Source organism: Nymphalis io, chromosome 6 (genome assembly GCF_905147045.1).
Source record: "Nymphalis io chromosome 6, ilAglIoxx1.1, whole genome shotgun sequence".
Classification (NCBI taxonomy): Eukaryota; Metazoa; Arthropoda; class Insecta; order Lepidoptera; family Nymphalidae; genus Nymphalis; species Nymphalis io.
Window position 1 is genome coordinate 5,704,062 of NC_065893.1, and position 26,936 is coordinate 5,730,997.

Here is a 26,936-nt window from a genome sequence, read left to right on the forward strand (position 1 = left end):
CAGCATGTGATTTCAACAGGACGTTTTTGAAATATCTCAAATGGTTTTCATTTTATTTTGAAAAAAAGTTGTCAAGTCCTTATACAATATTATCTCCCTTAATATAGAAAATATTAAGTAAGATAAGTAAAGATATAATATATTGCATTAAAATGTTATTTTATATCAGGATCACGTTGAACACAAGCGAACCATCGCTAAATATCGAGCCAATAAAAATGTGGAGCAGTTTAAAGTTTTGAGAAGTTCACAACTATACTTGTCGCAAAAGTTTGACCGTTAACAGAATATACGCGTTCATCTATTAGGAAATATTATAGAGTTTCGAGGCTTTGCTCCATTCGTTGGCATGTTTATATTCCTATCGCGTGAGTGGGATGCTTCTTACCTGCCCTACATGCTTAATTTATATGTTCTAAAATAACCTTTCTCTTTCTACAAATAAGAGTCAAATTTAAATAACAAAACAAAATAGCCACACAAACTTCCTAACTGTTATACCCAACGTTGATTTGAATTATGTTGTTAGGTAGGCACTATTTTTTTATAAGGCAATCAGTAAGCAATTCGAGCAATATTAAACTTGGGTTTTACGTTATACGAGTTCGATATAATTCGTTATTAAACATTTCGGGTTAATATCGTTATTTTGTTTAATTTTACGTTTCACATATATATATTTTATATTACATTGTATTGTCGACTAGACAAGATTTCAAAACTTAAGTTCAGTTTTTGAAAATCATTCGCCATTTTAGATAAGTTCTATTTTTTCCAATTAATAGTAAAATAGGTAGCCAACAAAAAATAAGGAAAAACGAAACGAAGTTGTTGGTGTTGGTACGAAGAATAATCTTATTTCGCACGATATTCATTTGGTGAAAGTGAAGCGCAGACTAATAGTTACGCCAACGCCAATCAAACGTATCTAAACCAGTTAGTACGCATACAATACAATATAAGCGCGCAAAATCCTATACCAGATACGCGAGGACAATAGCCTGCGGTTACGTGCGAAAAACGAAAAAATAAACCTTAGTGTACGGTTGAAAACTAAAAACTAATAGGTTCTAGGTATATATCGAGGATGAAATTGTTTTGTGTTTAAAATTTACGGATTGTTTGATATATTTATACAAAGCTTATTCGATTTAGGAAATCGATTACTTGTATCAAATATTAAATATTTTTTGTAAATAATTGTAATTAATAACTAAAAAAATATTTTTTAATTTTTTTTTTACTTACAAAAAAAAACATTCTTAGACTGTCAATTTCCCTTATTTCATAATTCCGTCCCCTGTTACGTTTATAAAGTTGACGTTTTTAGCTCCCATTTTAATGAAACTTACAAAATGGCGTTGACCTAAAATACGCAACGTATTCCATACATTCAACTAATGCGGATAACATTTCTTTTATTTAAAGTTAACTTCAACAAAAATGTGTGCTATTTAAAATTTTTACATATCGCATGTGCAAACAATATACTTCAAAGTAAGCTCATTTTACAAGGTCTTCCCCTCAGTGTAGTCGATATGAATACTGTACGTGCAGGGCGGTGAGGCTTTGAACTTGGCCTCAAGAGATCGTTGACCTTTGCATAGATCATTACAGGTGTTGAATTTCTTACGCAACGCCATATTATATAATTATCCCATTAGAGCTGTTCTAAATGTTATTTTACTTATTACTTCTTACTTTGAATATAATACAACAAAATATATTTCACTAAATAAGAAGTAATAAATAAAATTAAATATTATATATTATAATAATATTATATAATATACGTGTGTGTTTTAAATATTTTATTTTTTTCTTAATTTAGAATTATATATTTAATTACATGGTAAAAGTTCTGCTTTTAAAAGATGAAAAGAGTGTCCTAAAATTTTGCAAGATGGATTTTATTCCGACCAAGTAGCACGAAATCCACGCCAGCCATGCAGACCCGCGTCCAAGACGCATTACTAAAAGAAAGTTAAAGCTGCTTCTCATTTTACTCATACAAGTAGCAATGTTGAATTAAATATTTGCATTATATTACAAACATTTTGTACTATTTCAAGGCAAATAACTCTTTAGGCATATTAAAGGTATCGACATAACGCTAACGAAGTAACCAGTTTTTACGTACATATAGATTAGGTGTTATCTGACGTAATGTACCCAATCAAACGTTGTCCGTTACAAGTTCATCAAAGCGACCGATCGCCGGCCGCTAGATAAGAAACACATTTCTCATCGAGTATCCGAATTATATCTCCAATGTTGACACAGTTGATTTATATAAACTAAAATCAAGCTTTAAGCGAAAATTAAAATAACTTTAAAGGTAAGTTTAAAGTGTAATTTAATACCTATGACCTTACATTCTATAGTTATTCCGCATTGAAACTATTAGAAATTATGTAGTATTTAATTAAATATTCAAAATGCGTTATTTACAAATTTATCTTAATTTATTTTGTATACTTTTTTTGTAAAATCATTGTAATCAGGTAAAAACGTTACTACACTTGCTAAGGTTGTCGATAGCATTACACATGTGTTTTATGTTATATGTGTATAAATATGTATCAAATAAATTGACAATAAAAATCGTTTGAAATTAACCTATTTATCATTCCTACCTCAAATAACTTCAATATATTTAATGTTAGCCGCTCAAAACAAAATATTGATTTACAACGCATACTCTTTACACTTACGACCGATATTGAACGTGTCATTTTATTTGTCCAACTCTGATTTGGTTCAACACAACGGTGCCGTGTAAACTGATGTCAGTGATAACCTACGACCGGTGCGCTATGTATTGCCTTGATTTTTTTTTATCTTTGTTATGTTAACTGTTATATATCTATGATTTTACTCATTTGAGTCGTATTAACTAGTCATACATATATTTTTAGTGATCATTGAAGGTTTTTATAAAGTTGCTCTAATTATTATGAAACAATAATCAGATATATATTTTTATAATTTATTAATGCTGCAATATGAATAACTTTTTGTATTCAGGAATTAGAATTATTCATTTAATTTTAAAAATTATAATATAAATTCTTTGATGGATTGTAAAAAATCAAAACAAACATGTGATCGACTCATGTGATTTAAAACAACAAGTCGTGTTTTCAATATGTACTTACTTAACCCTCAAATAGGATAGACGTTTTCCTATAAAAACAATTCGTCAAGACGAAAGCGCTTCTATTCGTTAGGAAAAAATGGCGGCCAAACAAGCGAGCAAAGAGTTAAGCTGTAACAAAAATCCAACAAAGGGATGATTAACGACTTTCCACCCTCGAACTCATTCAAGCAGTTTCGATATTGAATCCGTTAGACGGCGTAAAAATGAAAGTTTTCTATTCCCTTAACTCTGACCCGTTGCCACTTTTTTCGCAAAAATAAAAATAAAAACATTACACTTTTGACAATACTTAACAATATCGCAACCTAGAAATATAAAATATTTTTTCTCATATTGTTTTATATATAGTTTCAATCTGAGGTGTCTTTTATAAATATAGAAAAACTGAGTATATATGTATTTTTACTTTTAATATTTATCCTATATCAATTTTAGTACACCAAAATGATTAGTAAAGATTAAGCGAAATGTATGAAATAAATTGCTTATAATTACAAACTTTATTAAAAACTATTTGTAATTACAATTTACAAAAGTCTTTTCACAAATTTCTTTTGAATTTCAAATGATTCTTCTTCAAAAGATATTTTTACAAATCGCTTGTGAATTTTAATAAAAAACAACTATAATTGTTGTTTGGAGATTGTGTAGTTGAAGCATTGGGGCGATTTTTTATACCGTTTATACACAGCCTTAATCCTAAAACTCAAAAGACCATAAAGTAAGTGGCTCATCTGTCTTCCGCAGTCACAAGAGTTCTCGGGTTGCAATTTATAATTTATTATAAAGGATATAATTAATATTATAAAGGATTCGTAATTAGCTTATAGTATTAAGTTTCGCGGCGAAAACGTAGCAGGTGCTAATTCACCTGGTCAGCAGCATATGTCCGGAACCGTTAATTATATTAAAAAGTTACTTCAGATATTAACATGGTGCGCAATTGCTCACGTGTTCGCGCGAAAGGGTTAATTTATTCTTGAGACGAATGTGCACGGGCGCAGTTTTATTCAACGTTGAAAATAAACTAGGCTTCGCTTGTAACATTATATAGAAAACAAAAGTATTTTATTTCTCCAAAGAAGAATACATTTATATAAACCTTTATTTAAAAGTAATTTAAATGTTATTTTTATTTTATCTTCATTTACGTTAATGTAATAACCAAAACAGGTTTATCGAAAAAGTTTATATGATTTAAGGCCATTAAAGACTCTTTCAATTAATGGATATCAGCAATTTATTTCTTGTAAAAGCAATTTCATTCAATTGTTTTACAATATATGGCGATATTAAAACCTATTATACTAGCCATAAAGTTAAATTATTTTGTATGCTTTAAAGACGGTATTTAAAAAACAGCACGAACACACAACGCAAAACAACGTATATCTCCTATAACAACATGCACAAAGTTTAGTCATTTATTCTATGTTGGTAGTAAAATGTTACCCCAAAACCAGGAATTGTTTGAAAGACGTCATCGTACGGCACACATATTACACAAGTTTCATGCCGCATAAGCCACCTTGCCTTATAAATAACAACAAAGCGTGCCCTTATATAGCGATAAACCTTGTTAATCAGTTTGTTGCACGCGGGCTAGTTTAATGACATAATTAAAAATCCCCAGACCAAGGGAAAATTTGTTAGATTTAGTTGTCTAAATCGAATATATTATTTTTAGTAGATTAAACCATGATCTTTAGTATTAAATAGAAATAACCATTTGGATTAAATTATACTTATTCCAAATAGACTCAAATAGTATAAACATACATGCTAACCTCAGATATTTACGGGCTCACTTATCAAGTCACACACACACAATTGCATTGTAATCCTGACTTACTCCACATAAAAGGTCTGAATTTGTGAGAAAGCATTTCTTAAGCTACTTCAGTAATATATACTAAAACAAGTTATTATTTAAACATATCAACCGGTCAACCTCCGACAATTTAAAATTTTAACAACTAAATGGATGAAGTGATCATACAGTGAAACGGAAACACTGTGACTTAAAAAGTTGTGTGTTTAGAAAGCAGGATTGTTAATTTTAGTTCTATTTTTCGTAACATAACAATCCTTATAAAAGAAGTGTCTGACGTCTGAGCTAGTGACTAGTAGTATAATAAACAGAATAAAAAGCAGTATTCGAACTTAGTTGCATTTGCGGATAAAGTTTAATCTCCTTTCAGTTTTAACTAATTAGAAATTAGACCATTCGCTAATTATAGCCTGCCAGGAAACTAGTTGGTACCATGCTTAGAAATAGCAGGGTAATGAGTTTTGTTGTTCAACGGTCGCTTTAGGATTAAGGTGCACTGCATAGGATATATCATGGTCGGTGCGTGGAACTACAAGATCGATGGGAGTTGCAAAACAATTCCATTCACCTATCCCAAAGTTTAGGAAGCGCGGTTTTGAAATACCTTATAGTGAATTTGGATTCGCGTTAATTATACACTTTCTAAATAAGTGTCGTAACTTTTTACTGTGAGACAATACTCCCCGACACTATTAAAGAGAAGAATTCAGAACTTCGATCATCCTTTCCATTCCCTACAGTAGCCACGCGCATATTTTAGACGAAAACTGAGCATTTTTTAGACATTTGTGCTTTTAAAAATAAAACTACTACTAACTTAGCAATGTTACAACTCACGTGAATTCACGACCTTAGAATAGATCTGACCAACATCAGATCGTGATAAACAAAAGATACATTACGATACACGATTACACATACAATGGCTTGGACCATTATAAAAATAATTTAATTAATTATCTCACTTTATTTTAAATACTTTGACAAAGTTGAGCGTTTTAGTTTTTATCTATCGTTTCATAACTGAAGAAAGTTATAATATTTTTTTATTCGACTGATATTACACTTAATGGGACTCAAGACACTGGAATCTTATCATCTTGTAATTTTCCAGTAAATTCATGTTCTCAAACAATTAAGTGAGCCTCAGACAGATTGGTTTCGTCCCGAGGCGATCGTACCTAGCGTGGAATGTTAATTGAACCCTTCGACAGGGTCAACATCAGACACTTAAGACATTGCTATCACCGGATGGTCATTGGGACGAGTGTTTAAGCCATAATGGTGTCGTGTGTTCATTAGCAAACGATTCCTTAGTGATAATAGCAAAAACAAATATAAATACTGATTTTAGTCTGTTTTTTTTCTAATAAAATGTTTTACTTAACTAATATAACATAAAATCCAATGTTAAATATTTCTTAAATTCTTTTAGATTTCGTAGACATTTTAATAAGCTTAAAACCTCAAATTTCGTATGATATCAATACAAAAAAGCCGAAACTTTGCTCACGTTAGTGACGTAGTTGTTCAAATTGTGAAAAACATGGCGTCTTGTTTAAAACTGCAAAGCCACTTTTCTAAAAGTATCTACACCTATTTTCATTCCCGTGGAGCCTGGCATTCGTGGTGTGCGAAATAAAAACAAAAACTAAAATAAAATCAGCTTCCACGTTTAATTTAGCGGGGGTTGTCGACAAAAAACCTTAGCTGTGTGAGGGTTTTTGTTGACCGAACGTAACAACGCAGGAATGCATTGTTCATGTTATTTTGTCCCCGGTTATAAAAAAGACTATATTTTGTTACGTTCCTGACTGTGTGAGTCAGGAACGTAACGTAGTTTATTGATGTCACTTAAAACATGAACTTTCTATGACTCACGATATTTGTGAAGTACAAATCTAATATTGACAAAAATATAAATACAGAATTTTACGCTCGTATCACGCAAATATTTATTATTAATTTCAAAAGTTTGAATATGCAATTATGAAACATATTACCTATTCATTACACTTATATATATATGTTTAACGTAAAATTCTTCAAGCATTCTTTGTCATAATAATTTGTTTTCATTAACCGATTAAATAATATATAGAGAATACGAAGCTAAGAAATAACGCTTATCTATCTGTTTTAAAAAGATAACGTTATGTTTAATATTAGGCCTAACATCGCGTTTAAGTTTTTATACAAAAATAGTACTAGTTACAGGATTAGCAAAAAAGAAAGAAGAATGTAACGATTACTGTAGCCACCCAGTGCTGAATAATATAATACCCGCTATATCAATACAAATCTTATATTTCTTGAACATTATGTAAGCGCAGGCACCACGCTAGGTCGGCTTTTTGTAATACGTTTTTATAAATATCTTCAATTTCTCCGAAACTTCTAGTACTAATAACATAATAGGCATTTTTAATTTATTATTTTCAATTTTTTTATTAAGAAAATGTTAAAGCCGTTATTTGTAAATAAAAACATAAAATACTTAACTGATAAATCAAGTGAAAGTTACGATTTCATCATTACCATTTTTGATACATATGTAAATGTGGTACACCGGCGATTTTGACTTGCCACGTTGACAGTATTAACAACAATGTATAAAATAAGCAGCATCTATCATCAGCAATGCATTGAATGCTTTATGTACTTATTACCTAATTATGCTTTTTATCTGCTAGCACGTATTTTACACATTGTTGTGTTAAAAAATTCAATTATATTAATTTTACTTCATAAACATCGACAAAAAAACGTTCGAAGGTAACATGACTTTATTTTAGACATTAATCAGATTTCCGTATAAAAATAATATTGATAAAAAAATATAAAATTGTTAAATATTAATTACATCGCGTAGGTAATTGGATGTTTTTATCGATATCCAAGAAGAACAAATTGGAAAGTCTGGACAAAAAAGGGTAGACAATTTACAAGTAAGTAATAAATTATGTGAATCATGGTCCCTATGCTCGCTTGACACCCGCTGAGAAGCATCGAGCCTTAGGCGCCTTGCTTGACGCATATAAAAAACCTGCCTGTACGTGCGTAGCCAGCCCACGTTCGCTATTTACTCCGTAACTTTATCGTCCCATTCATACGAATACGCGCCATAACCTCATGATTATTTTAGACTGTGATATATTCATTTCATTGTTGCTTACTTTTATTTATAAACGTACCAACTCAGTGACTTACCCAGTAATATTTTAGAAATAATGACAAGCTATTCTAGTTCGCTATCGGATTTTTGGTTCATAAACACCTCTTCCAATAAGATAGAAATAACCAGTATGTCGATAAGGAAGGCGTTAATTATATGTGGCGGTGGCATCCAACTATGGAGAGCCTAAAGGTTTTCGAAGTATATGCAGTAACATGACATCCTCGAATGATGAAAAAAATATATGACGGCCCTAAACACCACCTACAGAGCTCACTGCTTTGTTGAAAGCAGGAGGTAAAGTCGCTTTCAACTCTCAAACAACTAGTAACAAGACTAGATAAAGTGATGTCAAAGCAAAATGACTCATAGGTTCGGAAAATAAGTGCGGAATATCGTACTTATGGTGCGTCCTAGGAGAGGCTTATCTCCAGCAGTGGATGAATACTGGCTGACGATGATAATTATTATGAGGTACAAAATAAGCTTGAATTACAAAATAAAAATTAATAATAATCTCTCAATTTACCTCAAACAAAATAAACTTAAGTTAATATGTAATACTTTGTTAATATTGATCTATTAATATCTCGAAAACAAACACTGAATTTTAATGTTTTTTCAGTATTGAATTTTTGGTTCAAAAAGTTTACCCGTTACCGGTCAATTGAACAATATTTTTTTTATTAACGTTTCATTTCAATTTTTATAAATCGTTTATGTAGGACAGCGTATGGGTGGGTGCAAATGCATATATCTTGATGGTAAAATATTTTGACATGACCCATCTAATTTTTTTTTTATTATTATTATTATCAGCCTTTTGCCGTCCACTGCTGGACGAAAGCCTCCCCCATAGAACGCCAACCATCCCGATCTTGGGCAGTCCGCATCCATCCCGAACCTGACACCTTTTTTAAATCGTCGGCCCATCTTGTCACAGGGCGTCCTACACTACGTTTGCCTAAGCGTGGTCTCCACCACAACACGTGTCGGCTCCATCGGCCATCAATGCGCCTGGAGACATGACCAGCCCACTTCCACTTCAGCGAGCTAATTCTACGCGCGATGTCGGTGACTTTAGTTCTCTGGCGAATGTCCTCATTTCGGATTCTATCTGCCAGAGAAACCCCAAGCATCGCACGTTCCATTGCTCGCTGAGCGACCCTACATTTGTGGACCAGTCCTACGGTAAGTGTCCACGTTTCGGCACCGTAAGTCATTACAGGTAAGACGCACTGATTGAAGACCCTGGTCTTAAGCGACTGTGGAATCGACGATTCAAAAATATGACTTAACCTCCCGAATGCCGCCCAGCCCAAACGTATTCTTTTTCTTTTTATTCCAGATGTGTAATGTGTTGGCCATTTATATTAATGCCGCGTTCGTTCCAATCGAGCGTCTTGAAGACGTCCTCCAATGCATTGGTAAAGAGTTTCGGTGAGATTACATCTCCCTGTCTTACCCCGCGATGCAATTGGATTGGTCTTGTGCTCTGATCTTGTGCTTGGACGGTCATGGTTGCAGCTTCGTACAAACACTTCACCACCTGGACATACCGACAGTCAATTAGGCATCTCTGCATGGATTCCAGGTCTCGATGGTATCGAAGGCTTTTTCGTAGTCCACAAATTCTAGGCATAGAGCCTGATTATATTCCTCGGTCTCCTGTATTATTTGCCTTAGTGTGAGTATGTGGTCTACGGTACTGAAGCCTTTTCGAAACCCAGCCTGTTCTACGGGTTGGAAGTCATCGAATTTTCTGGCAAGACAATTCGTTATTACCCTCGAAAACAATTTGTAAACATGGCTTAAAAGTGAAATGGGGCGGTAGTTTTCCAGAAGAGCTTTATCGCCCTTCTTGAAAAACAGCACCACCACACTTCTGCTCCATGTCTTCGGTGTTATACCATTGTGGAGGACGGAATTAAAGATGTTAGCCAGTTCTCTCAGAACTTGTGTGCCTCTTGCTTTGAGAAGCTCTGAGGTAATTCCGTCATCTCCTGGAGCCTTGTTGTTTCTAAATTGCCCGAGAGCAATCCTAATCTCGCCCAAATCGATGTCGGGAAGATCGTCTAATAGGTGGCGTGTTAGTCTGGCTCGTGGGTCATCCGCACTGTGGGGCTCAGGCGGAGGTACTCGTGATGAGTATAAATCGCCATAGTACTTTTTGACTTCAGCTAGAATCTCTGGTTTTGAGGTGACGGTTGTGCCTTGTATGGTTCTGAGTTTTGTCAGGTGACAACAGGAGGTATGTGACTTTGCAAGAACCTTTGAGCCCTTATTGAGTGCTATAACATCTTCAATATTTCGGGTATTCGCTCGTCTTGTCTTGTCACGCTTTATTAGTTTTTTAACCTTCCTGTTAAGTGCCTGACACTCAGATGGCGTCATGTTCTGCTGTTGTCGTCTCCTCGTCATCTCGTTCAGAGTCTCGCCTGAGAGCTTCGACTTACGTCCATTGCCCTTTTGTCGAAAGTAATTTTGGCCTACCTCGCGGATGACACGCACTAGACTATTGGTGGCGTCGTCAATGCCCTGCCTGGTTTCCAACGTGGCAAATCGGTTCTGTAGTTACAGCTGGAAGCTTTCGCAACCAGCTTCGACCTGAGGCAGAGTTGGTCTAAGAGTCGACTTCATTAACCGCGATCGTTCTATTTTAGTGTTAATATTCAGGCTGCCTCTTACCCGGCGGTGATCACTTCCAGTGTTTACCCTATTGATTACGGAGACATCCCTGAATATTTGGCGCTTATTGGATAAAATGAAGTCGATCTAATTCATCGCTTTGTTATCGGGGCTTCGCCAGATCCACTTCCTTTGATATAAGGGGAGCCGACAACAACCTAGGCTCTCTGCCGTCAACCTCACCTGCTCGTGGTACATCCTGCTAATCAACGAACGAGGCTCTGGCGACCGAAATCGTGGCGGTATAACCACACAAATGTTGGAATGCAAATCGACAAACGAACGAAACGAAAATGCAAATCCTGATAGCGGGCAGCAGCCCTATTAGTGAAAGATTTCCAGTGCGGTCACCAACCCGCCTGCCAAGCGTGGTGACTAAGGCAAATACCCCCCTATGAGCGACGACAAAAATTCACGGCCCCCAATTCCCGGTAATCGCACTATTCCTGGCCACGGTATCGGTCATGGTAACGGTGCGATGGGGGGTGCTCCGGGCTACGGCAGGGTACCACAAACGGCGACTGTTTCTGGCCACGTATAATGGACGCTCTCTGCGGCTGGACGAACATCTGACAGAATTGGAGAGTTAAGTCGTATTAACTGGGATATAGTAGGTCTATCAGAAATCCGAAGACAGGGCGAGGACACGATGACACTAGATGCCGGTCACTTACTCTACTTCCGAGAAGGACACCAACCATCCCAAGGTGGCGTCGGCTTGTTGATCCACAAGTCACTCAGAAGCAATGTCGTGGAGGTTGGCAGTGTGTCGGCGAGGGTGGCATACCTTGTCTTAAAGATAACCGACAGGTATGCCTTGAAGGTTATACAAGTGTATGCCCCAACGTCTACATACACTGACGAAGAGGTCGAAGCCATGTACGAAGACATAGTGAAAGCTATGTCTCGTACCAATACCTTCTACACAATTGTTATGGGTGACTTCAAAGCCAAAGTGGGAGTACAAGAAGATGGTGAATCGAGGGTAGGAAAATTCGGCTATGGGCACAGAAATCATCGGGGGCAAATGCTGGTAAACTTCCTCGAGGCTCAGGGATTATTTCTGATGAATTCATTTTTCTAGAAAAAGACCCATCTAATAAGTAAATAAAATGAGTGCCGTAACATTAACAAAACAAATACGATTGTATATCTCTGACATTTATATTTTTTAATTATTAATAAGCTATTTTTTTTTAATTAATTGGTCATATCTAGGAAATGAAATGTTCATATGAAACTGTCACAAGCTCTCTCTGTCTCTACATAATTTTTTAAATAAAATTCTGTCTTTATAGCATTTAATAACAGTGGTCGGGAAATATATATATATAACAAAATGTATGTATGTCTGTATATACACAATGCAGTAAAATAAGGAGAAAATTAACATTTACTTTAATTATTATAAATTTACGGTTAAATTTAAATTCTACGAAAAAACAACCAACCCGACAACATTAAGGAACATAATGATACTTCGAAATTCCAAAAGTAATTTAAAATTATCAGGTAGGTTGCAGTGATTACGACCGGAAACCTATCATTATTTAAGCGAGTTAGTAATTTTTTCAGTGGTCTGAATCAATATAGAGTTAATATGAAAATAATCGAGTTCGCTTGTCGCCTATTACAAACGGAAATGTAATTTGGATGCGCTTAAATGCTAAATTGGAGTAGGTCACTGCAATCACTGAACGGAAATTAATGGAGTACCAAATGAGGAGTAATTTGAAATTCCATGATTAAAATAGTTGCGGGTTCGAGTTCCACTATACATGGAATTATTATGTGATTTGCGTAATTTCATCGTGTGAATAATAAATCTCAAGAATAACTGATTATAATATAAGGTACGCAATTTAGAATATAGTAAAAACAGTATTTACTTATGTTGATAGTATTTTCATTAGTATTAGTAATATTATATTTTAATCACATAATATAAAATACTATCCAGTACTAATTAACTACCCAGTGAAAAGTTATTATACTGGATCCGAGTATTTAATAAATGTTGACATATCCGCGTTTTAAGGTGCATAAAAATTAATGCTATATATTTTAATAGTTAAGACAATTTTCGTCTGACATATATCGAAAACAAATAATGATAATGACGTGGAAGCTATTTCATTCGAAGCATAACTATGCAACTAAAGCCTGTTTTTTATAGGAATCGACATGACATTTTTAAGCTAAAGGAATAGCAGAAAAATTTAACAACAAGGCACGATATTAAGATTGGAGAGAATATTAAAGAAAAGGAGTTCACAGACTCACATAACGGATATAATGGAAACAAAATGGAAATAGGTGGAAGAAAAATATAAAAAATATATAATTCACAAATAAACTATATCATCCATATATTATTTTTTTTATAGAATAGGAAGGTGGACGAGCATATGGGCCACCTGATGGTAAGTGGTCACCAAACGCCCTTAGACATTGGCATTGTAAGAAATGTCAACCATCGCTTATAGCCAATGCGCCACCAACCTTGGGAACTAAGATTTTATGTCCCTTGTGCCTGTAATTACACTGGCTCACTCACCCTTCAAACCGGAACACAACAATATCAAGTATTGCTGTTTTGCGGTAGAATATCTGATGAGTGGGTGGTACCTACCCAGACGAGCTTGCACAAAGCCCTACCACCATATCCATTAAGTCAAATATAATAGTAACAATATTTGAAAATGCAATACTGTACTTTCCTACCACCATATCCATTAAGTCAAATATAATAGTAACAATATTTGAAAATGCAATACTATTTTTTATACTTATTCCTTCATCATATTCCAGGTATTTTTGTTACTTTCTGGAAAGTTTGTATTGCGGTTCTGTGATTGAGATTGTGAATATTTCAAAATATAAAATAGTTTTCTTCAATATAATTTCGTGTGATCCATTAAATATTATAATAATACTTTATTTTTACTCGGTATTTTCAACAAACAGTACAATATGTGTCTAATAAGAAGTTTGAAAACAGACCGTATTGTATTGCTTTAACAAAATAGTATCGTGTTTCCTTTACCATTTCGCCTGATAAAATTAAGTCAATTTGTGTTACTGCTAGGCATGAGTAAGCTCTGTTCTCTGCTCGCTTTGAAGCCATATCGTATCGTATCTAGATATCGGATTTGAAGTTAATATCGGATATCGTATCATTACAATATGTACACCATTTTACACACAACATAAATTATTATATACATCTACCTAAACAAGAAAAAAATACATGAGTTACGAAAAACACCTAATATTTAGAAAAAAAAAAGAAAGTAATTAAATTATGTCACTAACAAACGCGACCGCGAAACTAAAAGATCATAAAAATAATAGCAATTTCTAAAATGACACCCAAGGCCGAATAACCAATACCAGTAAGAGTAAAAATATCATAATATCCTAAACATGAATCGTATTTATGCATCTAATATCTGTATCAATGTAGATATTAGATTCATAAATACGTACTTTACTCCAATATTTATTTTAAAAATATCTGGATATCGAATATACGATATTTTAAAAAATATCAACAGATATCCTAAACGTGAGTCGTATTTATGGATACGATTTGTATCGCCCATGCCTTCTTCGATTATACGAACGAATAAATTCCTTGATTTACATAACAAGTTCATTCTTTTTGCAACCATTGAACCAAAACGAAGTTAAAATTCACTTAGCATCCGAGACCACAAATGCAAATTGTAATGTAGAATTTTTCACACGCTGACTGAACCATAGGCAACAATTTAATAAGTAATTCGCTTATTCTTGGTCTATTCAAAATGAGAATATCATATAATTTCCTAGAAGGCCCAATCATATTAACAAAGCTTCTAACAAACCAGCTTTTCATTTTCAAATTGACAAATTGATTCAGAGGTTTTATTTATAATGGTGTAATATGTTAAAATCAAAAGAATCGATAAGTCTAAGTGCTTCATCATATCTGATATTTTGAAATTTAGGACCCATTTCTGGTAAATATTGATGCAAATATGTTTTAAAAACGGACGATCCATTTGTCGATGAACGACAAATTTGAACGGACCACTTTATGTAATCTATTTGATGTTAGCTACAGTTCAATGTTTGAGCTTCTGAATCGTCCGACTAAAACATTAAAGCTACACGAAGTGTTAAGCGATTAGCGTAGACATTTTGTATCGTTTCTTAATTTCACTATTTGTTACCTTAGAGATATGACGCTTTTATCTCTTATTTTTACCTTTCAATGTTTTTTTGTTTTATAAACCTTGACATATTGTCTAAATAGCAGAAGTTACCATACGCTTTGTTTTCGACCAACTGCATAGCAGATATTATAGTGCACAAGTGTGAGGGCAAACACAGGTGCACAATTCTCCCAATTCTTTCGTTCCGATAGGTAGATAATCCGACATGACCGGAGAGAGACTGCACGTTTAGCTATTAACTTGACTATACACTTCAGAAACAACTGTTAACGATTGTACAAAAACAATTAGAAACATTGAAACAATCACACTACATATAAAATATTGAAAAAAGTTAAATGTTTGATACCGTGATGTTTCATTACATATATATGATTTTATGAATAACAGCAGTGTGAAAAAGGTTTAAAATATTTGGATCGTTTATTAATAGATGCAGCAGTTAAGTATATTACAATAACCGTTTGTAATAAAAGTTAACGGTTATACCCGTACGCCACCTAAGAAGCCAAAACAAAATCGCCGTAAGTTTATTTTGAAACTCACTTTCCTGAAAAACCCTTGGATGTTTGATTGAGAAGTCTTACAAATAAATCTCAGCAGCACGCTTAAACTAAGCATCAATAAAACATATCAGTAAACGAAGTCCTGCAAATACGAATATGCAAGATTAAAATAAGATATTAATTTTAATAATAATTATTTTTTATTATTGTTTGTCTTACTACTTCGTTCATATTAAATAAGTCATGAGCGAAATCCACTGGATGTATTCAATCCAAGTATTGCTCAGGAAGTGTTTAAACTGCATACACCTTGGTATAAATTGCATAGGTCACTTGCTTAAGGGCCTGAAGCACTCATTAGGTACTGAAAATTTAACTTTGCCTAACTAAAGAACGCATGTCGAATTGCTTCAATTATTAACGGACTTTGTCCTAATTTAACTGAATACTGTAAACTAAATATTAAATATATATATTGTAAATTTTACGTGTTTATTATCATGTACCTCAAAGGATCTCAGAGAAAATCTGTTACTTAAATCATTTCCAAAAAGAGAAATGAAAAAAGAAAGGTGAACATGAGAAATTCATAACACATTTGAGAATCAAGGAGTAATTACAAAAGTTATTGTAGTCCTACATACACGAAAAGTTTTTTCCTTGTATACCATTTTATAACCGCCTACTAAAGAATTTATGTGTTCTGATATGGCAATTTGGTTTGTAACAACAATATCTTATACAACGTGATTTTAATTAAATTAGTAGTTTTAAGACTATAAAATTACTATAAATTATACAAACTTCCAAAAGGGCACAAGAGCAATATTCTCTAGTAAGCTGACTTAAGACTATATGTCCTGAATAAATATCCAAACATTTCGTTCGCAAACTTTATCGTCTTGCACCTGACAAACTTCAATTTGTACTCACTACTTACTGTTCTATGACCACCGGAGAATGTCAATGGTCTTGAGTATTATGTATAACTTGTAATTGCGAAGGACATTCCTTCCGACATTCAACGTTTATAATGATATAAATTAGGAAGTTGTTGAATGATAATTCTCAAATATTAATTTTGATGTATATAGTAAATAACCATACGAGATTTTAAGCCATAACCTTTCTAATCAAAAGCAAATTGTTGTAATCTATTGTTTTTAGATTCATATAACAATTGACATATATAAATTGACATATACGTGACTTTATAATAATATAATAATAATAATATTCTGGGACATTATTCACGCACGGCCATCTGATCCCAAACTAAGCAGAGCTTGTACTATGGAAACCAGACAACTGATATATTACATATACTACTTTTCTTTTTGTAAATACATACATATATAGATAATTACACCCAGACTCAGGACAAACAGACATGTTCATGCACGCAAATGTCTGTCGTGGGTGGGAATCGAACCCACAACCTTCGGCGTGAAAGGCAAGTATCTACCAACCACGCCAACGGCCCGTCTTTATATAAATCAGTCTGTATTTAGTCTATCAATAAGAGCCTCGTATCTAGTAAAGAAGAATATTTATACATCATATACCGAAGAGCAATAATAATAAATATATTGAATGTAAATTAAACAAGCGCTTCCAAACGCTTATGATGAATGACCATACGGGACGTTGTTGAAGCAGAAAAACGAGTTAGCGACGTTGTAAATACAAAACTATTAATTCACTTTCAAAATAAATTGATTTTTCGACAACTCGTTATGCAGCAATCTATCAAAGATTACATTTTGTCTTATGTACCTTAAACATATTTTTTCATTCATTGACTACGGATTCTATGAATTATAATTATTCAATATAATAATTTAATTATTTAATTATAATTCATTTAACTGGAAAAAATACTTTGAAACGATTTCCGTACATTTATTCCGTACAGTTGTTATATTTAGTTTGCGTTAAATGAAGAGTTAAATAAAAATATCTCACGAATACTTAACGCATTCAATTGAATGCTTAAAAATCGATTGACCATTACGTAGCTTATCCTATTTGCATAAATCTATTTTGAGTTCTAATAAAAAGTTATTGATTTTTTCTGGCGAAAATTCTCAATAGCAGCCCGGAGTCTGGAAGTTGGTACACTCCCGTGCCTCGGAATGCACGTAAAGTCGTTGGTCCTGCGCCTGAACTATTACCGGTCGTTTTGAATTGCCATCCCATCGAATTATGAGAGTTAGGGAATAGAGAGTGCACTTATGTTTGCACACATACTTGTGCACGATAATATGTCTTGCGCAGTTGGCTACTCTCTCTTGAGATTGGCCGCCGTGGCCAAAATCGGACTTTAGGACCTTCTTACTTCAAAAGCATGTTTAGTGCAACTATTTAATAAAAAATAGTTTTATAATTATGCCTTTTATACCTTAAAGAAAATATTTTATTTAAGTTAATATTAGTTTAATGTAGATAATTAAGTAGTATTTCGCGTTTTATATATATAATTATATATATATATGTATTATTGTGTGAATATATATATATATATATATATATATATATATATATATATATATATATATATATATATATATATATATTATATATATAATATTTTATATATATGTATATATATAAAATATTGTTGAAAAATCTTTAGTCATAACAACTTAAATATCATTTATTCACACAATAATACAATAATTTATTGAAAAAATAGTCGGAAGGAAGTCATGACAGCCATTAATTTTGCCGGCAAATTTGTGTGGTTACCTTACTTCATACTTTTTTTTAGCAAAAAAGCGTTTGACATTATTGCAGTAGAATAGAAACTCGATCCATTAGTGGGTGTTAACGTGGATATAATCCGTAGCATCCGTGCATAAACCCCTCTATTACGGACTAAGCAACATGGAGGAAATGATAGATCATAATAGCATTCGAAACAGCAACGTATCAGTTGCGTTTAGGAACTGGTACTCATTTGATTTGCTCTCTTTACACAAATTCTTAAATATAAATACTTATAAAAATAATTAAACGTTATAAAATCTACATTGTAGAAATAATATGAATATAATCTACTGATAATAAAGATAAAACTTAATATCTATTGCAAAACTGAAATTGAAAAATTATTGTAACATATGTGTGTAAAATGCCCGTCAACACGACATAAATATTGGCCCAATAATAGTCGGAACTGTGATATCGATACAGCAATGGAATTTGTCAGGGCCTTTGTGAGTAGTTCCGGCAAAAGCCGCTGCGTGAATAAACTGTAACAAAAAAACGCTTTTGATTGGAACAGTTTAAAGGAACTACCCAGGTAGATTGAAGCTGTGTGCTGCTTAACCATTTACAAGTAGTACGAGGATAATCATTACAATAAGACTACTTTACTGATAAAATCTGCACACGAAATATATTTGTTTTATGTTAATGCAAACGTTTTACCTATTATCTCAAGACTAACAACTTATTCGGGTAAGGATAAGATTTAGCTCGTTTTAATTTAATTCTATACGCATTGATTCTAAAGCAATACGCAAGAGGCACGTGACATATTATAGTAATTATTATATTATAGTTAATAACTATAAGTTATTAAAGCGCGCTCGTGCTTGCTTCTAATTTACAAATAAGGACTGTGTTTCCATATATTTATATATATAACATAAAATAAAACAAATTATATAATCAATAGAACTTTGTTTGACAATGTAGAAGGTACACTGTAATGGTTTTTTTAAATACTATATATACACTTGATTGGTATAAAATATTACTTGTATGTTTATGTTTATTTTTATATGCAATAGATTATAAGCTTATTAGTAATAGATTATAACAGTAGTACTGTCATGATATTAGGTCACATATGAAATTGGCGTTTTGTACGGGAGGAATATAGTCAATTTTTTTAAATCATTGATCCCTTTACTAAAAAAAACCATGGGGCGAGAATCAATAAACTCTTTGCAGACGGTTTGGACTTCCGCATCGGAGTTGAATTTTTTTCCTTGTAAGAAGTTGTCCAAATTCCGGAAAAAATGGTAATCAGTAGGAGCAAGGTCCGAGGAGTACGGTGGATGTCGCAGACATTCCAATTATAGGTCATCTAACTTAATACTTGTTTGTTGTGCAGTGAAGTGAAGCAGCAGTGGCCTAGAGCGATTGACCAATCTCGGTTGTTTAGCAGCTAGTTCTTCCTTCATGGTTTGCAGTTGCTGACAATAGATATCTGCCGTAATCGTTTCGCCAGATTTTAGAAAGCTGTAGTGAACGACACCGGCGCTAGTCCACCACTCACAAGTAACTTTTTTCTGAGTTTTTCTGACTTTTTCGTTTAGGGCAGGATTTGGCTGGGAACCCTGGACGGTTCAGCCATTGCGACGAGCGCTTCTGATTATCGTACAGTATTCACTTTTTATCACAAGTAAGGATTCGATTTAAAATCCCTTCATTATTGTGTCGGTTGAGCAAAGTAACACAGCAGTCGACGAGTGTTTGCAAGTTCGATTCACTCAATTCATGAGGTACCCATCGTTCAAGTTTTTTTACTTTCCCGATTCGCTTCAAGTGGATTAATACAGTTTTGTTACTTACCCCGAAGCTTGCAGCTATCTCTGAAGTGCTTTGTAATGGATCCGCTTCCACAATAGCCTTTAATTCTTCATTTGGTCCATCCACTTTGGTCTCCGGCCGTCCACGGGGTTGGTTCTGAAGGTCGAAATTTCCAGAACGAAAACGTTGAAACCAAAATTGTACCGTACTTTCTTTTGCGACACCAGCGCCGTACACAACAGTAATCCTTCGAGCTGTTTCTGCAGCACCGGTGCGACGGTAGAACTCGTACTCGTAAATATACCGATATTTCATGTTTTCCATTGTGCGGTAATAAGCGAAACCAAAGAAAAAAATAATGGGGAAAAAACAAATGAATGACTGTTTTCAAAACTCAAATGTACCAGCTAAATGAATTTATTAATTTGAATTTGAAATTCTTAACCAAAGAGGAGATATTACAGATCAAAGTGGTCAGTACGACAAAACGCTAATTTCATATGTAAGAACCTAATATATTGTGTAAACAACCCATAGAATACGATGGCATACAATCAAGGCTATCTTAACAACACTATGTTTATGTAAATAATTAACCGTTAAAGTATTGAGTTGTTTAGTTTGTTGAACCCCTAACAAGAATGTTTTTTATTTTTTATTTCATACTTTCTTATTACATTTTTTTAACTATTTTAGTTTTAAATTTTATTTTGCTTAAAATATTGTATATAATAGATTTATGTTACTGGATGATACATATAATACTCTGTTTTTTATGAAATCATAAGTTATGTTGTGAAGATAACGGACAAATTTCGGAATGGTGTGGCACATATTATCTCTATTACTATTTCCTGTTAAGTCATCCATTTATTTTACTCTTATTACAATCTGTCTTCTCAATTTCTAAATCCAATAAGTTCTATACATTTTGTAATCACCTTTTTACCTTTTGGTTTCTTATTTGATACTTGTGGAAAAGAAAATCCTACATTTTTATTTTTAACAAGGACATGAACTATATAAATCATTTCACGTTTAAAGCTATTTAGGATTTAGCGATTATATAAGATATTTTATTCAAGCCAGTACTAGTAATAAGAACTAGAATTTTTGAAATATTCCGCAATAGCCTGTAACCAGCGGATGATCATGACATTTCTTATGATACGTCAATTTTCGAATAATGAAGTAATTTAAAAGTTATGCGGGAACAGATGATATATACATCCAGACTGAAATCATACATATACTCCGTGGTCGGGTAAAAAAAAAGAAACAAAGTTACCTCTTTAAAATACTGCTACTTATTAAAACACGTATGGTTTTAAATAATAAATATTGAAAATTTCTAAAAAATTCATTCTATTTTTTGTTCTTTTATCGTTTAAAATAAGAATATTCGCATCTTTGTAAGTTAATACTAATACCACATGTCTGTGTTCGACGTTAAGCTTAAAACAGGTTTCAAGCTCGAAGCTTGGAACCGGTAAAAATCATCACAAGCAATTACAGTAGACTCATCGGTTACAATTTGATATAGTACACGATAAAACAGTATTTATAATTAAAAAAGAAAATGTTGTTCGAAATGAACAATAAACCAATTAAAGTGCAAAACGACAAATAAACATTAAATACCGTTAGAATTAATATTTTATTTCACTAGAGAGAAATTGTACGAGCTAAAGTTCATTCTCAGGAATCATATTTATGTGTGCATCATGTGTAGTGTAGCGTTAAATAAATTTAATTCTTATTGGCTTGTTTCTATGAAGTGTATAAAATACGGACATCCTTTCTTTGGCAGTAAATCACGCAGACCATGTCTCATTTGTTTTCCTTTCAAAACCTAGCTCGTATAATCCACAATGTATTCACGGCACGGTTACGCCATTACCAAGTTCTCGTTAGCAAAATGATTAGAAACAGGGTATTGTGTGGCATTCAAAACAAAGAAGTTAGTTAGTAAAAAGTAAGAAGTAGGTACGCGGTAGATTGCTTGAGTGCTTTGCGTGTTACCCAGGAAGTAAGCTATGTGATAATAGCACGTTTTCTTTTGCAGGTTAGCTCAAGACGCTGAGAAATTATTGTGTACAGCTAATGTACAGAAGAACTAAGTTTTTTTTTAATTTGCTAGTAGGATTAAGCTATTATTCATTTTTAATAGGTTTAATTTTTTTATAAGAATATGAATAAAAATAATAGCAGAAACATATTAGTAAGATCACATTGATCTTAGGTATTATTAACCTTGTTACTTACATAGTTATTTCCAAATTACATTATGTATAGTTTCTTAGTTTTATTCCAAGACAGTTGCATGAATAATAAATATCTTAGTAATGATTAATGTTAAGAAAGAAGAGTATCCAAATAATACATTAATAATAATATCCCGTGGGCTTCAACAAAGAATACATTGTTCTAATAGAATTGTAATTTTAAATAAATAAATAAATGTGCTATATTTAAAAATTTCACGTGTCTATTTAAAATGTTGATCTAATTTATTTGTACATATTGTAGTATAGTTTAATTTAATGTTTTATATATATATATTTGAATGATGATTTTAACATTACTCGTTTAGTATATAGTATATAGCCTATTTATCTTTCTTTATAACATGTGTCGCGCTTGCTTTTATTAGTACAATGATAACATAATAGTAATATTTCGTTAGTAGAATATTATAAATCATAAATGACAATCCTGGGCGTGGTCCTTTGAAATATTCAAGTGGATAAGAAGGCCGCTTCTTAACCACTTGAACACCTTCCCGAATAATTAATACTTTAAATTAAATTAAAATTACAACCACAACAATCAATTACAAAATGATTGCTACTATTTTGTTTTTATATTATGTCTACTTTGATATTTAAATATTGTAATAGCTATCAAATTACCGAATGAACTGATTAATTTCATTTGGATTTATTAAAAATTTGAACGAAATATTTTAAGCACTATCGTATGTAAAAGAATAATTTATTACTTGTTTTGTTTCGTGGTAAAGGTACCGTTTTAAAGAACATTTTAAAAAAGCGTAACGATTTCACACAGAGATTATTTTTTCGTCTTTATTATTCTAATCCTATTATTTAAAACGAACTATTAAAATATACACTACATATTTATACTTTTTATTACACTAGCCCATCTTTGGCGGAGCGCAATTTACTAATGAAGAAAATAAGAAGTGCATTTAGCAAGTGCATCTACCGCAAAACAGCAGTACTTGGTATTGTTATGTTCCGGTTTGAAGGGTGAGTGAGCCAGTGTAATTTCAGGCACAAAGGGCATGACATCTTAGTTTCCAAGGTTGGTGGCGCATTGGTGATGTAAGCGATGGTTAAGATTTCTTACAATGCCAGTGTCTATGGGCGTTGGTGACCACTTACCATCAGGTGGCCCATATGCTCGTCGGCCTTCTATTCTATTTAAAAAAAGCAAGAAAATATTAGGTAGGCATATTTATATATAGTTTATATAAAAAGATACCATAAATAGAGAAATATGAATAACATCAATATTGCTTTGAATCGTAATTTTATGTGGATCATTGATCAAAATTTGCCTACGGCATATAAATTCTTTGGGCTTTCCTAACTGCCAATGTCAATTTTTTTCTGTATCAATTTAGAATCGGTGATCTTTAATAAAATTATATTTTTATTATACACCTTGGTAGCTTTTTAAAAATCGTTTCGATTAAAAATTTACAAACAAACAACTCCGTACGTCGGACCGCTATCCGATTTTTGCTAGTAAGCTGTAGCTTTATCCCCAGGGAATGCTTTTGCGGACGGTATTGTAAATATTTTGAGAAACAACTTTTAGTAATTTTAAATCAATCAAAGTAATAACACGTAATATCTAATACAGTTTTAAATTTCGACATAACAAGTGTCGTGTCGCCTTTGTAACATTTCGTGGATTTTTTGAGTATTTATATTTTACCATAATACTTTAATCCATCTGCACATTTAGTGTATTATGAATTAATAATATGAGCTTCATATAAGTCATACGTATCTTGTAACTGTATTTGATATGAGATTGACGTTTTTTTACTTTGGAATATATTTTTTATTAAAATATTGTTTAGCTTTTCATCCCTTTAAACAAAATTTCGTTGTTTTAGTAAGGTACAGTACTTCATTGATATCGAACACCTAATTATCGCCTAAGGCAACCAAAACAGACTAAGCGATTTATCGTAAAACCTAATTTAGAGCTGGGAGGCATGCGATTACAATCTTCTCACGACAAAGAAGGCGCGCAAACTTCTCATCTCCAGGGAAATCACGCACGCAAGAAACTTTATAGCAACACGTCCGAGAAGTGATCCGCCCGGAGCGCCCGAGATGCTATGCCAAACACAAGCCGATCAAAAGAAATAATAAGACGCGGGCAATGCCTCTACGCGGTTGCCTCGCATCGTACTATAAGAGATTTACTCATTGCACTGCATACACTTTTATTAATTTTTAAAATTTTATGTAACACTTTCACCAATCACGAGCTTTAACCGCTAGAAGCAATGCCGTTGCCACAAATATTTAAGCACTGACCGTGGTTGAATACGGCTGAAGACTCAAACGGATGCCGTCTTGAGCAAGGCGCTCACGAAGCAGACGCTTCAGCTGGATTCGCGGTATTTTCACCAACTCAGCCTTCCCTTCTTCATATTCATCAGCATATTTTGCAGGTTCGACAGACACTGTTGCTTGTTCTTTACGGGTCTCCTCCTCGCATCTACAAGAGTCTCGAGCGGCCGCAGCTTCCTCTAGAGTAAAATACACGGCTGCTGCTCCCTCCTCTCTCAAAACTCTTACTGAGTGCAGCAGCCGTTGTCGATGTGCTGGATTGAGAACACCGATAGCATCTAGATCGGGTTCGCCGACCTGTTTGCAAATTTCTAAATCGTCATATCCATTGTCTATAAAACTCTCCGAATATTGGCCCAGGTGGAGCGAACGCAACCACTCGACTACGATGTTGCCGGTCGTCGAAGAGGCCATGTCGCGTCAAAACGCGGGGCGCATCACAAGGCGTACGTGCGACGCGGCAGTCGGCGAGAAACTGGCGTCTATGCTCCCCTTTACCCCTCCTCTCCCTCCTCCCTTCACAGGCCGCGGTCGCCGGCCCTAAAAACTACGTGCTTTGGCTTTTTGACATTTTGTAGAATAATCTTTTCAAATCTAAATATCTACATCGAGAATGGGTGATATTATTATTTTCTGTCATAATACTAATAGTAGATGCTACATTTCCCGACTTTACAGTAGGTGATATATTAAATTAAGACCAATGTTATGTTTTAAATTGACATAATAATAAGTCATTTGTGTCCCTTTAATTATTTAAACAGTATTATTTACCGCCAGTGCACTGCTACTTAAATAATTTAATCTTACCCCAAGCTTTTATAGTTTTTATCTCTTTCGTGAATTCAAATATATAACAAACATTGTAATATTATTTATCTCAAAGTATTAGCGCAAATTATATTGTAAAAAAGGGTATTTCATAAACATAATCATCTACCTACAAGCTTTTGAAATTTAAGCTCAATGACAATGGGAACCATAGTAATACAGAAAAAAGAAGATTGTCGAATATTTACGAAAAAAACGAAAGAAGGATAACCTAAGTAACGAAAATACTAAATAATATTGTAAAAATATAAGTAAGGGAAACATATATTTTGATTCATCTGGAAGTAATTAATTTCTCAAATGTTATAAACGGCACAATGATAGGAATTTCTTGAACTTGCCTCAACTTATTGCACAAACTAAAACAAGAGCTGAGATTTATTAAAGTAACCAACATAACTGGTCTAAATGCCTTTACTATTAATGAATATTTAATATCTAAAATTGAATATAAAAGAAGATTGGAATGTTGTTAATTTTACATGACAATTATACAAAAAATGAGTTTTATCAATAAGTATATAAATTTAAATAGCTAAATGATCACACATTAAAGTATTTGTTTAGAGTTGCACGGAATAACGCAACTCTAAAAATGTATTTTAAATTTATATATGTATTGAAAAACTCATTTGTGGTATTCCTTTGACCGAATACCGCATTTTTTGGCAATTGGCCCACCTGGTGGTAAGTGTTCACCAATGCTCATAGACATGGGCATTGTAAGAAATATTAACCATCCCTTACAGTACCAATGCGCCAATAACCTTCGTAGATAAGATGTTATGTCCGTTATACCTGTGCGTAGACTGGCTCACTTAAACCAGAACACAACAATACTAGGTAATGCTAGTATAATTATTGGGATATACCCAGACGGGCCTAAACAAGCCCTACCCACCAAGACGTTATTTAATTGTTGTAGTAGTATATCATATGTATACATGGTGGTAAGGCTTTGTGCAAGCTTGTCTGGGTAGGAACCACCCACTCATCAGCTATTCTACCGCAAAACAGCAGTACTGGTATTGTTATGTTCCGCTTTGAAGGGTGAGTGTGCCAGTGTAAATACAGGCACAAGGGACATAACATCTTAGTCCCGAGGTGGGTGGCGCATTGGCACTTACCAACAGGTATATGCTCGTCCGCCTATCTATTCTAAATAAAAATCCGTAATAGTTTGTATAAATGTACCTTGATACTTTACTTAGTGGTACTCACTGATAACTCACATATTTATACCTACATTTTTTATCTGTCTTTAATCTAATCTAGGACCGGTCGTCTTTTATTTTGATGAATAATAGTCTGAGTAGACCAGTCCCTATTTCACAGAGATATGTTTGATTATTATAACCCGATATTTC

The 26,936-nt window shown here is 33.4% G+C and overlaps 1 protein-coding gene across 6 annotated transcripts in view; it reads right to left on the reverse strand.

Moving 5' to 3' along the window:
* The window catches only part of LOC126768881 (uncharacterized), a 120,844-nt gene extending 95,657 nt beyond the window's left edge, over nt 1-25,187 (reverse strand). For all 6 annotated transcript variants that reach the window (XM_050487274.1, XM_050487278.1, XM_050487277.1 and 3 more), the window contains exon 1: nt 24,703-25,187. In XM_050487274.1, the coding sequence (XP_050343231.1) occupies nt 24,703-25,152 (450 nt within the window). In that variant the 5' untranslated portion in view covers nt 25,153-25,187. The remainder of the gene's footprint in view (nt 1-24,702) is intronic.
* Nucleotides 25,188-26,936: the final 1,749 nt, after the last annotated feature.